The sequence below is a fragment of the Tiliqua scincoides genome, chromosome 4 (genome assembly GCF_035046505.1).
Source record: "Tiliqua scincoides isolate rTilSci1 chromosome 4, rTilSci1.hap2, whole genome shotgun sequence".
In the NCBI taxonomy this organism is placed as follows: Eukaryota; Metazoa; Chordata; class Lepidosauria; order Squamata; family Scincidae; genus Tiliqua; species Tiliqua scincoides.
In genome coordinates, this window is record NC_089824.1 from 122854 (window position 1) to 140462 (window position 17609).

General features: G+C 53.3%; 1 protein-coding gene across 2 annotated transcripts in view; it reads right to left on the reverse strand.

The window, feature by feature from the left end:
* Positions 1-16701, reverse strand: part of MAPK15 (mitogen-activated protein kinase 15) — a 30821-nt gene extending 14120 nt beyond the window's left edge. For both annotated transcript variants that reach the window (XM_066626484.1, XM_066626485.1), the window contains exons 1-10: positions 16564-16701; positions 16389-16487; positions 16252-16281; positions 15669-15759; positions 15158-15288; positions 14883-15046; positions 11513-11652; positions 1953-2010; positions 1727-1864; positions 1335-1440 (exon numbers count right to left, since the gene is read on the reverse strand). In XM_066626484.1, coding sequence (XP_066482581.1) covers positions 1335-1440; positions 1727-1864; positions 1953-2010; positions 11513-11652; positions 14883-15046; positions 15158-15288; positions 15669-15759; positions 16252-16281; positions 16389-16487; positions 16564-16635 — 1029 coding nt within the window. In that variant the 5' untranslated portion in view covers positions 16636-16701. The remainder of the gene's footprint in view (positions 1-1334; positions 1441-1726; positions 1865-1952; positions 2011-11512; positions 11653-14882; positions 15047-15157; positions 15289-15668; positions 15760-16251; positions 16282-16388; positions 16488-16563) is intronic.
* Between the last annotated feature and the right edge of the window lie 908 nt (positions 16702-17609).

Sequence of the window (17609 nt, forward strand, 5' to 3'; positions counted from 1 at the left end):
TATTATTATTAACAGTATTTATATACCGCTTTTCAACTAAAAGTTGTATTTTAAATATGCCCATAAAGGTTTCTCGTTTCGTCTTATGCCTGTTTTATTCCTTCCTGCGGGGCTTTGCCTGTGTCACTCTGTTTCCAGAGGGTGGGTATTTCAGCTCCCTTGCTCGCTATGAGCACTCCGTGGAGCCCTGGTTGTCTGAACTGCATTTGCATGACTTTTCCTGCCAGAATTCAGAATGCTCAGTTAAGGTACGAGCTGCCACGTTGGTTCATGTTCTTGCCACCCCCCTCCCAAGCATGGGGGTGGTGGTGATGGTGGAGATCAGGTAACACGTGACATCTTTCCAGCCAAGAAACACACACAGTTCCAGGTTGGAAGTTCACTCTCTCCTTTCTCCAGCTGGCCAGGGGAGAGCCCACCAACCCACTCAAAGAGAAGGCAAGTGGGATGACAGGGTATCTGGCTGCATCTGGGGTTCCGTCACGCAGGTACAACCAGACAGGGAACAGTTTATTAATCAGGAATGGTTGGTTTTTATGTTGTTTGGGGGTTCGTCTCCTTTCTGCCGTGCTGTCGCATTATAAGCTCAAACCTCGCAGCAAAGCTCAGAGGTGAAAGCACATGTGAGACACCGCAGTGCCTCAGCCCCATCTGCTGGTCACTTGTATGACTGCAGCATAAAAGCCTTTTTGGCCAGATTGTGCTCTTTCCCTTTTTTCTTTGTTCTGTTGCTTCTATTGGGCTTTGAATAAACTTTTTACAGTTAAGTTTGCCTGATTCCTGGTTCTTAGAAATTCAGAAGATTGTCACGTCTCCTTGCTCTGCAGGCACTATTTTAACAGAGACGCCCACGTTTCAGTGCTGTTCTAGGAGGGAGGCTCTGCCCAAGGAGTCACCACCCCCCCCCAGGCTAGCCTGATCATCTGGGCTGGTGGTAGATCAATCTACCAAGGCTTTTCCCTGGTACACTACACGTTCAAGCAGGGAAGAAAAGAGAACAGGAAGGGAGCAGGCATGCTAAACAAAAGGTGCTACTACCCTAGATCAGCAGGTGATTGCTGGCAACCTCTCTCTTGGCTCGGTCAACTGGGAGTTTTCTCCCTGGACAGCCTAATAAAGTGTGAGCCTGCATCTTTTCTGAAAACAGCATACAATGTTTGAATCCCAATGGCTTGTCGCCAGGAACAGAACCGTCTCCTCATCAGTGTGCCATTACCCAACCCAAGTGCCTGGAGAGGTGGGAAGACCACTAAGCCGACCAACCGCAGTGAACAACTTTAGGGCCAAGGATGCACTTCCTTGGCAGACTCTGCTCAAGAAGACAGAGGCATTACCTCGTACAGTTTATTGCGGTACTCAGCCACAGAGAGCTGAACATCGTCGTCCAGAGGAAGGATCACATTGTAGTTGAGAGCTGGTTCTTTGGCAGGACAATGGAACCTGCCACAAAAGCATGGAATGAGATGAGATTCTACTGCAGGAAACAAGGCTGAAACACAGGCGTGAGATATTCAGGCACCTCCACCAAAGCATGGCATTGCATGTGGGTGTCAGAGCTGCACCCCCCCCAGCACCCACGCACTAGAACTTGTCCAGGCGCCTGCTCAACAAATTCATCTCCCAGCTGCTCACTCAAAAGCACAGTCCAAAGCATGAAGCGCCCTGACTGGCAGGTGGCCAGCACCTGACCTGGGAGCTTGTGCACGGCCCCCCAGGCTCCTCTCACCTGCGCACATAGGGATGCTCCAGCGCTTCTTCCGCAGTTAGTCGCTTCTCAGGATTGAACACCAAGAGCCTTTTCAGAAGGTCCAGGGCCTCTGGTGGGGTGGAGACAGGCAAGAGGTCCTCCAAGGTCACTTGCTGCCTACAGTCAGACACAACATACACAGCCGTTCCAGGCCACTTCCAGGTCTGCCCAAAAGCCTCACTGAAGACCACAGCAGGACACTCACTGGCAGCTCAGGCGGTTGATGATGGAGGCTCTGTAGTCTGAACGGAAGGCTGCAACATCTGCAAGAAAAAGTCACCTGTTCAACACCAGAAGGGCAGAAGATCCACCACTGGACAGCTGCCAAGGGAGGGGGTGGAGATCTTCAAGCACAGGCTTGATAGGCACCTGCTGGAGATGCTCCAGGAGGATTTCCTGCGCCAGGCAGGGGTTGGACTCGGTGGCCTTGTGGGTCCCCTTCCAACTCTCAGATTCTATGCTCTCCAGGAAGAAAGCGTGCCGCTTTCTTGATTTACTCCCATATTTCAATACTGCCTCTCTCATCAACAGGGATTACTACAAGTCTGATTCAAGGAGAGAAACTCAGAACCCTCCATTTCTCCAGATGTTTCCCTCCATGGGGCAGTCGGCATTCTGGCGCTAGCTCTTGCCTCCCACATTTTCATAGGAAGCCACAAAACGTGCCTCAGATGAGGTTCTCAAGACGTGATCCATTTCTTGCCAGCTGACTCCTTCCCAACTCCACACTCCACTGCCAGCGGTTTTCTGGTCACCCTTTCAAAATCAAGACCACAGCTGCTCCCGGCCAGCTTTTCCAGGCAAGACCACAGTTCAAACTCCAGACCACACCTTCTGCCCTTCGCTTCAGCCAAAAGATGCCACAAACCCTTTCATTGATTTCAAACATTTCTACCCCGCCTTTCCCTTGCTGAGGCGAACACCCAAGGTGCTTACACAGTTTTTCATAAAAACAGAAAACAGTAAAAAAAAAATGCAATTAATAGAAACTGTTGGGGGTCAGCAGCAACCTAGGAGTCAAAACCTGTCTGTGGAAATCAAAAAACAGTGTGCAGAGGAGGTGTTGGTGTACAACCACCACCACCACCCCACCACCAGAAAAAATAAAAACGTTGGAGCTCTTGCCCAAAAACTGTCAGTGATGGTTCTCAGCTCTGCTGAATTCCACACTACCTAAGAAAGTCCCATATTCCCTGTGGAGCTACTGCAGATGAGGCTTGCCCTCACACCACCACACCCTAACCTGAGTGGGAGGAGGCCCTTGCAGGAGAGCCCCCTCAAAGCACCTAAGGGCCAGCATGTAGGGCAGCAGACAGTCCTCCAGTAACCTGGTCCCAAACCCTGAGCACCTCTAAGGTCAACACCAGCACACTGAAGTGGGTCCAGAATTTAATGGGCAGACACTGCAGCCACCAGAGCAGCGGTCCAATAGCAGTGAACTGCCAAGCTCCGCTAACCACATGGGCTGCCACATTCTGCAGTAGTTGCAACATGCAGACTGCCTTCAAGAGCAGCCCCAGGTAAAGTACATTACAGTAATCCAACTGTGATGTCACTCAAGCATGGACCTGAAGAAAGCAGTTGCTGATCTCTTGACTAAAATATGCAACTGGTCCCTCAAAACGGCCACGGTGCCAGAGGATTGGAGGATAGCAAATGTCACCCCTATCTTTAAAAAGGGAAAGAGGAGGGACCCGGGAAACTATAGGCCAGTCAGCCTAACATCTATACTAGGTAAGATGGCAGAATGCCTCATCAAAGATAGAATCTCAAGACACAAAGACGAACAGGCCTTGCTGAGGGAGAATCAGCCTGGCTTCTGTAAGGGTAAGTCTTGCCTCACGAACCTTATAGAATTCTTTGAAAAGGTCAACAGGCATGTGGATGCGGGAAAACCCATGGATATTATATATCTGGAGTTTCTGAAGGCGTTTGACATGGTCCCTCACCAAAGGCTGCTGAGAAAACTCCACAGTCAGGGAATTAGAGGGTAAGTCCTCTCATGGATTGGGAACTGGCTGAGGACCAGGAAGCAGAGAGTAGGTGCCAATGGTCAATTTTCACAATGGAGAGAGGTGAAAAGCGGTGTGCCCCAAGGATCTGTCCTGGGACCGGAGCTCATCAACCTCTTCAAAAATGACCTGGAGACAGGGTTGAGCAGTGAGGTGGCTAAGTTTGCAGACGAAACCAAACTTTTCCGAGTGGTGAAGACCAGACGTGATTGTGAGGAGCTCCAGAAGGATCTCTCCAGACTGGCAGAATGGGCAGCAAAACGGCAGATGCATTTCATTGTAAGTGTAAAGTCATGCACATTGGGGCAAAAAGTCAAAACTTCACATATAGGCTAATGAGTTCTGAGCTGTCTGTGACAGATCAGATCTTGGGTGGTGGTGGACACCTTGGCGGCAGTGGTGGCGGCAGTGAAGAAGGCCAATTCTATGCTTGGGATCATTAGAAAAGGTATTGAGAACAAAACACCTAATATTATAATGCCGTTACACAAGTTGATGGTAAGGTCACACCTAGAGTATTGTGTCCAGTTCTGGTCGCCACATCTCAAAAAGGACATAGTGGAGATGGAAAAGGTGCAAAAGAGAACAACCAAAATGATTACTGGGCTGGGGCACCTTCCTTGTGAGGAAAAGTTACAGCATTTGAGGCTTTTCAGTCTAGAAAAGAGGCGCCTGAGGGAGAACATGATTGAGACATACAAAATTATGCACAGGAAGGATAGAGTGGATAGAGAGATGCTCTTTTCCCTCTCACACCAAACCAGAACCAGGGGACATCCACCAACATTCAGTGCTGGGATTGTTAGGACAAACAAAAGACAATAGTTCTTTACTCACTGTGTAGTTAATCTGTGGAACTCCTTGCCACAGGATGTGGTGATGGCATCTGGCCTAGATGCCTTTAAGAGGGGATTGGACAAATTTCCAGATGAAAAATCCATCCTGGGTTATGAGCCATGATGAGTATGTGCAACCGCCTGATTTTAGAAATGGGCTATGTCAGAATGCCAGGTGCAAGGGACGGCACCAGGATGGAGGTTTCTTGTTGTCTTCTATGCTCCCTGGGGCATTTGGTGGGACACTGTGAGATACAAGAAGCTGGACTAGATGGGCCTATGGCCTGATCCAGCAGGGCTGTTCTTATATTCTTACCACGGCCAGGACCAATGGACTCAAGTAGTCACAACGAGCACACCAACCAAAGCTGAGGCCCACCTGGCCACTGTTGCCACCTGGCTCTTCAGGAAGAACAGTAAGTCTGGGAGCACTCCCAAAGTGCATATCCATTCCTGCAGGGGAAGGCAACCCCATTCAATATGGGCAAATATCTCGGTAGCTGCACCATGAATTTCCTGACCAGGAGGATCTCTGTTTTGTCCAGGTCTAATTTCAGCTTTGTGGTTCTTATCCAGACAGTGCTCCAAGATGAAACAAATTCCCAAAAAACATTCCAAGTTTTATCACGTGCACACGCGCTCTCTCTGTCATTCTCTCTCTCACACAAGAATGAGACTGAAGTTGAAGATGCCGGGGCAAAGTAGCCCAACAGCTTGCTCTCCCTGCGTGAACCCAACAGAGAGACCTGTTTGCCCCCCACAAGTTTCTCTTGCCCTTCTCACAAAGTGAATGTGCACACCCCTCAGGCAATGGTGACCTTCATTTCCATCGTCCATTGATAAAGCATCTAGGCCATGGGAAACATTTGTCATCTTGCCACAACTCTGACCATTAGCAAAACACCTCCAAGAGTCACCCTGCACTTTCAGGACAAGATCCCTTTCCGTTCTCGCTCCCGTGTTGTCAGCAACCAAGACAGGCTGGGAAACTCCTTTAAAGAAGTCGCTGCTCTTCACAGGTTCTTGCAGGTATTGGGCAGCATCTCTGCAGTTCGCTGAGGGAACTCGCGTTTTCTTGTGTATTAAGGTGCTGAAGGAACAGGTCCTACTTGGGAGCAAGCACCCCGGGCTGCTACTTCACGTTAACAGCCAACAGGGCTGACTAGTGAGCCACTGACCTGGTGCCTCACCTCCTGTGCCCTCTCTCCCAAAGTTGTCTGAGGAGCATTCTTGGCACTTCTCCGCCTGCGTTAACTGGCTAGCAAAAACCAATGCATTCATTTATTTGCAGTTAGTTCTAAAGCAGGGATCTCCAAACTTTTTGGCCAGAAGGCCGCATGAAATATCTGGCGCAGTGCTGAGGGCCGGAAAAAAATTTAAATATAAAACTTAAATAAATGAATTAGAGATGGAACTTGCATGAATGAATAAATGAAGGAGTGGGCTACCCACGGGTAGATGGGACTCGTCAGCCTAGGAAGGCAGCTCATCTAAGAGAAGGAAACTCTGGTCCCAAACCTCCACTGCCTTGTGGCTACATCCAGTTGTGGAAAAGGCTTCAGGAGTCAACCTCGAGGCAAAATCAGGAGCCGGAGTCCCTGAGGCAGTTCATGGCTGAACACAGTCACGCTCTGGCAACTCCTGCGACGCCGCTGGAACCAACCGTATTGGCTTCTGCCTTTCCATTGGACCATTCCAGCGACGTGGAGAGGGGAGATTTGCTGCATGGGTAACAGCCTATCCTCCATACCTTCTTTACCCAGGCTTCGCGCACTGGAGAGGACACTCCAACTTCGCCATACGGCGTCGGCACAACACGGGAAGCAGCAGTTTACCGGTTATAAGTCTTTGCTCGATTGGCGTAGAGCATGACGCCAGGGGCTGCTTCCGACGGTGGGAGAGATCATTGCATCTCATTGGGCAACTACCGCCCGCCTTAAGCTGGGCAGTCCCCAGCCAGTAAGGTGTTGCCTCGCCACGGTCCGTTAACCTCATGGGGTGCGTGGGGTTTAGGGTGAAAACCGACAAGCGGATCGACAACTCTGCACCATGCAACAGAAAACTACTGCCCTAAAGCTGGGCACCTGGAACGTTAGGACAGTGACACCTGGCTTCTCTGATGACCTGCAAGAAATAGACGACGCACGCAAAACAGCTGTCATCGACATGGAGCTGAGCAGACTGCAGATGGACATCGTCGCCCTTCAAGAGACTAGGCTGCCAGATTCCAGAGTTTTGCTGTCATCACGGTCTCTGTGTCAGCAACACGTTCTTCAACACAAAGCCCCAACATAGAGTCTCTTGGAGACATCCAAGATCAAAGCACTGGCACCAGCTCGACCTGATCCTCACCAGACGCTCCAGCCTTCCCAGCATCAAGATCACACGCAGTTATCATGGTGCTGCCTGCGACACTGACCACTCCCTGGTGTGCAGCAGAGTGAAACTGCAAACAAAGCGACTGTATCACACGAAAAAGGAAGGAAGACCTCGCATTGATACCAGCAAGACCCAGGATCAGAGAAAAGTGGAGGAATTTGCACAAGCGCTTGAGGAATCTCTTCCAGGCCCGGCCGACGCAAACGCATCCAACAGATGGGAACATTTCAAGAATACCATTTACAACACCGCCTTGTCCATATTCGGCAAGAAGACCAACAAGGCGGCAGACTGGTTTGAAGACCACTCTGAGGAGTTGACACCAGTCATTGAGGAAAAGAGGAGAGCTCAAGCAGCATACAAGGCCTGTCCCAGTGAGCGCAACCTGCAGGTCCTCCGAACTGCTCGCAGCAAAGTCCAACAGACTGCCAGGAGATGTGCTAACGACTACTGGCTCCAGCTCTGTTCCGAGATACAGATAGCAGGTGACATGGGCAACATCAAGGGGATGTATGACGGTATCAAGCAGGCCCTAGGTCCAACACAGAGGAAAATTGCCCCTCTGAAGTCTGCAGCAGGCAAGGTCATCCAGGATCGGGCGCAGCAGATGGAACGCTGGGTGCAGCACTACTCTGAGCTATATTCCAGAGAAAATGTAGTCACCGAAGAAGCACTGAACAACATTGAGTGCCTGCCTGTGCTGGAAGAGCTTGACAGTGAACCAACCCTAGAAGAACTTCACGTGGCCCTGGACTCCCTTGCCTTTGGCAAGGCACCTGGAAAAGACAGCATCCCTGCTGAAGTCCTAAAATGCTGCAAAGAGATCATCGTCACTAAGCTGCATGAAATCCTCTGTCTCTGCTGGAGTGAAGGTGGAGTACCTCAAGACATGAGGGATGCAAACATCATCACGCTGTACAAGAACAAAGGTGACAAGGGTGACTGCAACAACTACCGCGACATCTCTCTCCTTAGCGTTGTAGGAAAGCTGTTTGCCCGAGTTGCACTAAAGAGGCTCCAGGTACTTGCAGAGAGTGTCTATCCAGAATCGCAGTGTGGATTCCGAGCCAACAGGTCCACCACTGATATGGTATTCTCCCTTAGACAACTGCAGGAGAAATGCAGGGAACAATGACAGCCACTCTTTATAGCCTTCATAGATCTCACAAAGGCTTTCGACCTGGTCAGCAGAGATGGCCTCTTCAAGATTCTCCCCAAGATCGGATGTCCACCCAGGTTCCTCAGCATCATCAGATCTTTCCACAAGGACATGAAGGGCACTGTTGTCTTCGATGGCTCCACATCAGACCCTTTTGACATCCGAAGCAGAGTGAAGCAGGGCTGTGTTCTTGCGCCAACCTTGTTTGGGATTTTCTTCGCTGTCCTGCTGAAGCATGCCTTTGGAACTGCAACAGAAGGCATCTATCTCCGGACCAGATCAGACAGAAAGCTCTTCAACATCTCCAGACTGAGAGCAAAATCCAAAGTCCAGCTGAAATGTCTGCGTGACTTCCTCTTTGCCGACGATGCAGCTATCGCTACCCACTCTGCCAAAGATCTCCAGCAGCTCATGGATCATTTTAGCAAGGCCTGCCAAGATTTTGGACTGACAATCAGCCTGAAGAAAACACAGGTCATGGTTCGGGATGTGGACTCACCTCCCTGCATTACAATCTCTGCGCATGAACTGGAGGTTGTCCATGACTTTGTGTACCTTGGCTCAATGATCTCCGACACTCTTTCTCTCGATACCGAGCTAAACAAGTGCATCGGTAAAGCAGCTACCACATTTTCCAGACTCACAAAGAGAGTCTGGTCCAACAAGAAGCTGACGGAACAGACCAAGATCCAGGTCTACAGAGCTTGCGTCCTGAGTACACTTCTGTACTGCAGCGAGTCATGGACTCTTCGCTCACAACAGGAGAGGAAACTGAATGCTTTCCACATGCGCTGCCTCCGACGCATCCTCGGCATCACCTGGCAGGACAAAGTTCCAAACAACACAGTCCTGGAACGTGCTGGAATCCCTAGCATGTATTCACTGCTGAAACAGAGACGCCTGCGGTCATGTTGTGAGAATGGATGATGACCGGATCCCAAAGGATCTCCTCTATGGAGAACTCATGCAAGGAAAGCGCCCTACAGGTAGACCACAGCTGCGATACAAGGACATCTGCAAGAGGGATCTGAAGGCCTTAGGGATGGACCTCAACAAGTGGGAAACCCTGGCCTCTGAGCGGCCCGCTTGGAGGCAGGCTGTGTAGCATGGCCTTTCCCAGTTTGAAGAGACACTTTGCCAACAGTCTGAGGCTAAGAGGCAAAGAAAGAAGGCCCATAGCCAGGCAGACAGACCAGGGACAGACTGCACTTGCTCCCAGTGTGGAAGGGATTGTCACTCCCGGATTGGCCTTTTCAGCCACACTAGACGCTGTGCCAGAACCACCTTTCAGAGCGCGATACCAGAGTCTTTCGAGACTGAAGGTTGCCAATACAGGGCTCCTTCACTCAGCCTCCCAGGTCCTCAGAACACCCTCCAGATGCAATCAGAACACAGCTCTGGTCATGTTCAGTCAAGTGGGCCAGAAGCTTTCAGGGGACATGAGGCTGGCTGTGGGCTGGATAGAGGCTTGCTGCGGGCCGCATCTGGCCCCCAGGCCAGGGTTTGGAGACCCCTATTCTAGAGCAATAATGAACCAACACCAGCACATGTTGGAAAAGGAGCGGTTTCCTCACAATACTGGATATTCCCCAGCCACTCCTGGTAAACGTTCAAAACAATGAAATGTAACCACTGAAATGTAACAATGAACAATGAAACAATGAAATGTAAAAGCATTTGTGCAGTTAGCCTTGAAATTGATGGGAGAATGTCAGAGCTTCCTGAATGTTAGAGCTTCTCTAAAAATGTAACCGTTAATATACGTCAACATTCAGTTTAATACACCCAAGCTCCTTAAACCACTGGGGCAAACCAGAAGAGCCAAGCTCCAATCCTGCAATTGGACTCAAACGCCTCACCCATCAAGAACAGTCTTCTGGACTTGCTTTCAAAAGCACAACATTAGCTACTCAGAATGAATAGACAAAACTCCCACAACACCAGAGAGAACTAACCAGTGCTTTTAGTAGCCCAAGAAGAGAGTCTGGATCCAGAGGGCAGGACTCTGCTCCTACTGAAAGTCCTTCCTGTGGTTGGCCCAGAAAGAGGTTTAAGATGAGCACCTTCTGGATCCACTACAGGACACCAGCCTGACTCTCTAGAGACCTGCAAAACCCAGACTCTTAACTTGCTATCCAAAAAGCTACAAAGTGTACACATTGGAGAAGACTTTAGCGAGGAAGATCCTAGAGCTGCGATGGAAAAAGGAACAGGCAACATTTCTACCCTTTCGGAAATATGAGCCACTCTGCAGATTTTAATGCAGAATGTGATGTGTAAGTACATCAAAATTATAACCAGAGGTGGGGGTACCTCACCTCCCTGCATTACAATCTCTGAGCATGAACTGGAGGTTGTCCATGACTTTGTGTACCTTGGCTCAACGATCTTCGACACTCTTTCTCTCGATACCGAGCTAAACAAGCGCATCGGTAAAGCAGCTACCACGTTTTCCAGACTCACAAAGAGAGTCTGGTCCAACAAGAAGCTGACGGAACATACCAAGATCCAGGTCTACAGAGCTTGCGTCCTGAGTACACTTCTGTACTGCAGCGAGTCATGGACTCTTCGCTCACAACAGGAGAGGAAACTGAACGCTTTCCACATGCGCTGCCTCCGACGCATTCTTGGCATCACCTGGCAGGACAAAGTTCCAAACAACACAGTCCTGGAACGTGCTGGAATCCCTAGCATGTATTCACTGCTGAAACAGAGACGCCTGCGTTGGCTTGTCATGTCGTGAGAATGGATGATGGCCGGATCCCAAAGGATCTCCTCTATGGAGAACTCGTGCAAGGAAAGCGCCCTACAGGTAGACCACAGCTGTGATACAAGGACATCTGCAAGAGGGATCTGAAGGCCTTAGTTGTGGACCTCAACAGGTGGGAAACCCTGGCCTCTGAGCGGCCCGCTTGGAGGCAGGCTGTGCAGCATGGCCTTTCCCCGTTTGAAGAGACACTTGGCCAACAGACTGAGGCTAAGAGGCAAAGAAAGAAGGCCCATAGCCAGGGAGACAGGCCAGGGACAGACTGCACTTGCTCCCGGTGTGGAAGGGATTGTCACTCCCGGATTGGCCTTTTCAGCCACACTAGACGCTGTGCCAGAACCACCTTTCAGAGCGCGATACCAGAGTCTTTCGAGACTGAAGGTTGCCAATACAAAGGTGGGGGTACAGTTGCAATAGAGAAACTGGAGCTGTGCACAACCAGGCCCCTCCCACTGTTATGGAAGCAGAATCTCCACCCTTTTGCCACTCTCCCCGCTGCACCCACAGGAGCCCCCCAGCAGGGGCTTCGCTATGTCTCCTCTCTTTTTCCCAACTCAAGACTTGGCTCTCCCCCACTTGTTGCCCCCATTGGGCTTCCCAAAGCCTCCTCACCTTCTGAGGAGGGCGCAGGAATGACACGCAGTATCTGCTCTATTTGGTTGACAGTAGAGGTGCCAGGGAATAAGGGCTTTCCCAGCAGCATCTCCCCCAAGATACAGCCAATACTCCACATGTCCACCCCCTTGGTGTAGCTGCAAGAAAGAAAGAAAGAAAAAAGACACAAGTAAGGAAGAAGGTGGGTACAGAGAAACTTATGCTGGAGAGACAGATAACAACACCTTGGGGTTGCCGTTCCTGGCTCCGGCCCATTCGTTCAAGGCATGGTCTATATTTTCCATCTCATTCTCTTCCCGTTTTGCTCTCACTACGGGAAGCCCTTCTGCACTGATGCCTTGGAGCACCATTCGGCTTTTTTACATTTCGGTAAAAACTGCAATATATTAATTACATTTAAATAGGCCAGGGCTGCTTGAACCCTAGCCCAGAGACCGGATCTTGGGTTCGGATGAATCTGTCCACCCAGGGATCGGCTCTTACCATTCTGCACAGGAGAAGCGTGTAGTCCTCCACGATGAGGGAACGGGGATGCTCTGGGCAGTAATGTCTGCCCGGACATCCTGTTGTGTGGCCTTCTGGGATGCTGGGCAGAAGATGTGACTGCCCACAGAGCCCTGTCCCCCGACTGTGGAGGACTACGCACAGTGCCTGGGCAGAAGGGAAATATGTGATCTGAACAGGGACTGCTTTCCCATTGTGCAGCGGTGGCGAGTTTGGCCACTGCTGAATTACAGCATCAAGTTTGGTAGCATGGTAATCAGAACTCCTTATTTTAATTTTACATCCTTGGCAGCCAACACACAAAGCTGCGTCTGAACTCTGGCAGGTTAATACGCCTCCAGGACTGCAAGACACACAGGCGCATCCACTCAACTAAGACGCAGAGGCATTAAGGAGAAGGGACATCAGGACCCCTGGCTGGGGCATACTCAGAAAGTAAGCAACACCAACGCCCGACCCCCCAAGCTTGTTCATCTCCTCCACACAGCCCAAATAAGAAGTGGTGGCAAGTGGCCCAGCCTCCCGCAACAGCTGAAAGCCATTGACTGCAAGCCTGCACACTCAACAAGAAGTGTGGGTGACTTTCAGAAGGCGTTTGACACAGTCCCTCACCAAAGGCTACTGAAAAAGCTCCACAGTCAGGGAATTAGAGGACAGGTCCTCTCGTGGATTGAGAACTGGTTGGAGGCCAGGAAGCAGAGAGTGGGTGTCAATGGGCAATTTTCACAATGGAGAGAGGTGAAAAGCGGTGTGCCCCAAGGATCTGTCCTGGGACCGGTGCTTTTCAACCTCTTCATAAATGACCTGGAGACAGGGTTGAGCAGTGAAGTGGCTAAGTTTGCAGACGACACCAAACTTTTCCGAGTGGTAAAGACCAGAAGTGATTGTGAGGAGCTCCAGAAGGATCTCTCCAGACTGGCAGAATGGGCAGCAAAATGGCAGATGCGCTTCAATGTCAGTAAGTGTAAAGTCATGCACATTGGGGCAAAAAATCAAAACTTCACATATAGGCTGATGGGTTCTGAGCTGTCTGTGACAGATCAGGAGAGAGATCTTGGGGTGGTGGTGGACAGGTCGATGAAAGTGTCGACCCAATGTGCGGCGGCAGTGAAGAAGGCCAATTCTATGCTTGGGATCATTAGGAAGGGTATTGAGAACAAAACGGCTAGTATTATAATGCCGTTGTACAAATCTATGGTAAGGCCACACCTGGAGTATTGTGTCCAGTTCTGGTTGCCGCATCTCAAAAAAGACACAGTGGAAATGGAAAAGGTGCAAAAGAGAGCGACTAAGATGATTACGAGGCTGGGGCAACTTCCTTATGAGGAAAGGCTCTGGCGTTTGGGCCTCTTCAGCCTAGAAAAGAGACGCTTGAGGGGGAACATGATTGAGACATACAAAATTATGCAGGGGATGGACAGAGTGGATAGGAAGATGCTCTTTACACTCTCACATAATACCAGAACCAGGGGACATCCACTAAAATTGAGTGTTGGGCGGGTTAGGACAGACAAAAGAAAATATTTCTTTACTCAGCGTGTGGTCGGTCTGTGGAACTCCTTGCCACAGGATGTGGTGCTGGCGTCTAGCCTAGACGCCTTTAAAAGGGGATTGGACAAGTTTCTGGAGAAAAAATCCATTATGGGGTACAAGCCATGATGTGTATGCGCAACCTCCTGATTTTAGAAATGGGTTAAGTCAGAATGCCAGATGTAGGGGAGGGCACCAGGATGAGGTCTCTTGTTATCTGGTGTGCTCCCTGGGGCATTTGGTGGGCCGCAGTGAGATACAGGAAGCTGGACTAGATGGGCCTATGGCCTGATCCAGTGGGGCTGTTTTTATGTTCTTATGAATTCATGTGTTCATCCAATAGGGCCACCGTGCCCCACGCGAATGCTCTGGATACAACAAGATGATTAGAAACTCAGAGGTTGCAGAGGCAGAGCACCCAGGGAAGGGATCTCTAAACAGAGGTTACACATCCCAATCAGAAAGGCAAAGTCATACTTCTTTCTCATTCAGAGAGTGGTGGCAGACCCAATGACTCTAAGGTGAGTGTAACAGGAAAAAGCAAGCCTGGCATTAGAGTTCAGCTTACAAGGACCCTTGGAGTGCCAAGAGACAAAATGCAGTCTCTAAAGAACCCCAGAAACATTGGACAGCAGTTATGAAGTTTGAAAAGATAAGAAGCTCATGATCTTTTAGCTAGAAGAGGCATTAAGGAAGACTTTTCCTTGTGAAAGAAAAACTCAGCTCAGGCCGTCATATCAGCAAACAACACAGGCCTACAAAACGGAGGGTCAGAAACGTTTTTCCCAAACTTTATGGTGGTTTGATATGAATTTCGGGTGCCGATTCCAAAAATGGCATCTGTTTTGCCTTATCACATCTAGTTTTGGAAATATAGTATAGCCTCATTAGGGAATGGTTCAAACAGCTTCCTCATGAGGAAGCTGCTTCAACCATTCATTAAAGAAGCTATACTATATCTCCAAAACTAGACGTGATAGGGTAAAACAGATGCCATTTTTGGAATCAGCACCCCAAATATACCCAGGAATTGGTGCAACATTTAAGTAAGCAAAATGTGTGTTGGCCTGTGTAACCAGCCTTTGCAAGGAAAGGATTCTCCATCTGTTCCACTTCCCCCTCATCCCATCTCTTGACTTAAGGCAGGTAGTTCTGCCTTAATAAGCAAGAGACACAAGTCAACCAATCAACTTGTGCGAATAGTGCAATCCTGCCCCTAATTCTTCCCTCAAACCCCAAAAAGCTGTAGATTAGAGGTAGGAGTTACTGTGGACCCCGAGGAATGGAAGGAACAGGTGGCCAGAGGAGCCACCGAGTTACTCAGCTCCCTTACCTGTGAGAGGCAAGCAGAATTTCAGGGGCCCGATACCAACGGGTGGCGACATACTCAGTCAGCATCGGGTTGCCTTGGTCGCTGTGGATCTGGCACAGGGAGCGCGCAAGTCCAAAGTCACAGAGCTTCACGAAGCAGTCTGCGTCCAGCAGGACGTTAGAAGGCTACAGGCGCAGAAAAAGGAAATCAGCACGCTGGAGGAACACAGGTCCCAGGGCAGCGCTACCTGGCGCAGGTCAGAAGACTGGGCTGAACCTTCCTGGGCACACAAGCACCTTCTGGTCCCTGTGAATGACGTTTCCCGAGTGGATGAACTTGGTGGCTTTCAGGAGCTGATACAGGATGTAACACTTATGGATCTCTTTCAGCAGGTTTCCCTTCTTGATGACGGCGTGCAGGTCGGTCTCTGCAACAGGGAGGCATCGGAGCGTCGCTGCTTGGCCCCCACCGCTCCCTCTCACCTGACCCTAGAAGGCCACCTGTCACTGAGCGGTCCTCAGGCTCTGCAGCTCTGAGTGAAGGCAGCAAATCTCAGAGGTCCTCCCCGCAGAGCCGGAAGCCCTGTGCCTGCACCGCAGGTGAGGCCCCCACCCCGACCTCCGGGGAGCCCAGGAGCAGCTGCTGGGCCGCCCAAGCCTGAAGGCGCCCTTCGCAGCACGCTGGCCACGCAAGTCCCCGCACGCTGGGACGGACCCCCAGAACGAGGACTGCAGCGCTCGCCTGGACAGCCGCGCTGCAGAGCCCGCTTCCTGCGCTGCTCTCGCCCGTCCCGGAGGAGCCGCTCACCCATGGACTCGAACACCAGGTAGACGTCCTGGTCGTTCTGGGCCCGCACGACGTCCAGGAGCCGGATGATGTTCGGGTGCTCCCCGAAGGCCTGCGGGGACAGAGAAGGGCGGCTCGCCCGCGGGGGACAGAGCTCGTGGGGCGGGCCGCGGAGAAGCCCCGCTCCAGCCACAGCCCGCCCCGCCCCACGGAAGCAGGAAGCCGCTGGGCAGACTCCGCGCGGGTGCCGGAGCCGCCGCCAGGCCGAGGAGCCCCCGCGGAGAAGCAGCCGGCGATCGGCTGGAGCTCTCGCCGCCGCCGCCTCCGCCTCGGCGGGCCCTCGGCGGGGCTGCGGAAAGCCGGGCGGGGCCGCGGCTCAGCGGGCGGAGCCACCGCTGCTCGGCGAGCAGAAGGACGGCTCGGCCCGGCCCGGACGGGCAGCCCAGCCGCGCCCAGAGGGAGAGCGGGCCGACACGCCGCCGCGGGCCCGCAGCCGCAGCAGCTCCTCGGGGGGAAGCGCGTCGGTCCGGGGCGCCCGCACCGGCGAGGCGCTCGCCGCAGCTCCAGCGGGGCGTGACGCTCCTCCTCGGGGCCCGGAGCTCACCTGCAGGAAGGCCACCTCGCGGAACGTGCGCTGCGGGCAGAAGAGAGAGCGCGAGTCGCGGGTTGCGCCGCCGGCTGCGGGGGGGGGGGCGGCCGGCGGGGCGGGGCGGGGCGGGGGGAGCGCGGCCGGGGGCCCACCTGCGCGTCGGTGCGGTTGCGGAAGGCGTCGAAGATCTTCTTCACGGCCACGCAGGCCCCGGTGCGCCGCTCCGCCGCGCGCCACACGATCCCGTACGCCTGCGGGGAGGGGGGTCAGTCGGGCGCCGCGGCCGGGCCGGGCCGCGACCCCCCCGCCGCCCTCGCCCGCACTCACGCCCTTGCCCAGCCGCCGCCGGATCTCGTAGCGGCGCCGCACGCGCTCCTCCACCTCCGCCTCCGCGCTCATCCTCGCTCGCCGCCGCGCACCGACTCCGGCGCCGTTGACGCCGTCGCCACAGCAACGCCCCGCCCCCTCGGCCGCCCGGCTCCCGAAGCCCTCAGGCGGCGCGGGCCCGACCGCAGTGCCCGCGCAGGGCTCGCCTCCGAGGCCGGGCCGGGCCGCGCCTCCAAGCGGCGTTTCTGCGCCGGCCGCGGCTGCCCCGGAACGCCTCGCCCAGGACGGCGCCCCCGGAGGGGCTGGAAGGGCCTGGCGAGCTCCCTGCGGCACCGCGCGGCCGCCTGACCCGCCAGCCCCTCCGCGCTCCGGGGGCGCTCGCCGGCCGGCCGGCCGCCCCACGGGGGCTCGGGCGCCTGCAGCCGGCTGTGCCTGACGCCGGCCTGGGCAGGGCGCCGCTCCCACGGACGCCGGGAAAGGAGACGCTCGCTCGGGCTCCGCCAGGCCGCTCTCGCTCGGCTTCCTGCTGGAGCGCCCCCCCGTGCCGCAGCTGCAGGCGGTGCGGGCCTCTCGCCGCGGCGGGCTCTGCCCTCGCGCCCCGAATCCCCCCGCGCGGAGCCACCAGGACGCCAGACGTGACAGCTCATGTTTATTGGGCTTCGGTACAGCTGCGATCCACTCGTCTCAGGCTTCCCTCCCGCAGCCCCCGGAGGCCTCTGGCCGGAGCCTGCACGTGCCAGCCCCCCACCCCAGGGGCCCTGAGCAGGCCGCAGCCAGACCTGGGAGGGTGTTTCAAGGCACGTGGGCGGGGGCGAAAGGCGCTGTCCTCCCCCAACCAGTCTGGGCCTCTCTCCAAGTCACTCCAAAGAGCAGCGGACCAGCAAGCTGCGGCTCTAGCGCAGCCATTTTCAACCAATGTGGCATGGCACACAGGTGTGCCGCAGGGTTTGGGGGAGGGTCATTTATTAATAGGACTGTTGGGGGATGTGAGCCTCCCACCAACAGCATGGGGGGGTGCCTTATCAGTTGTCAAAAAACCAGTGGTG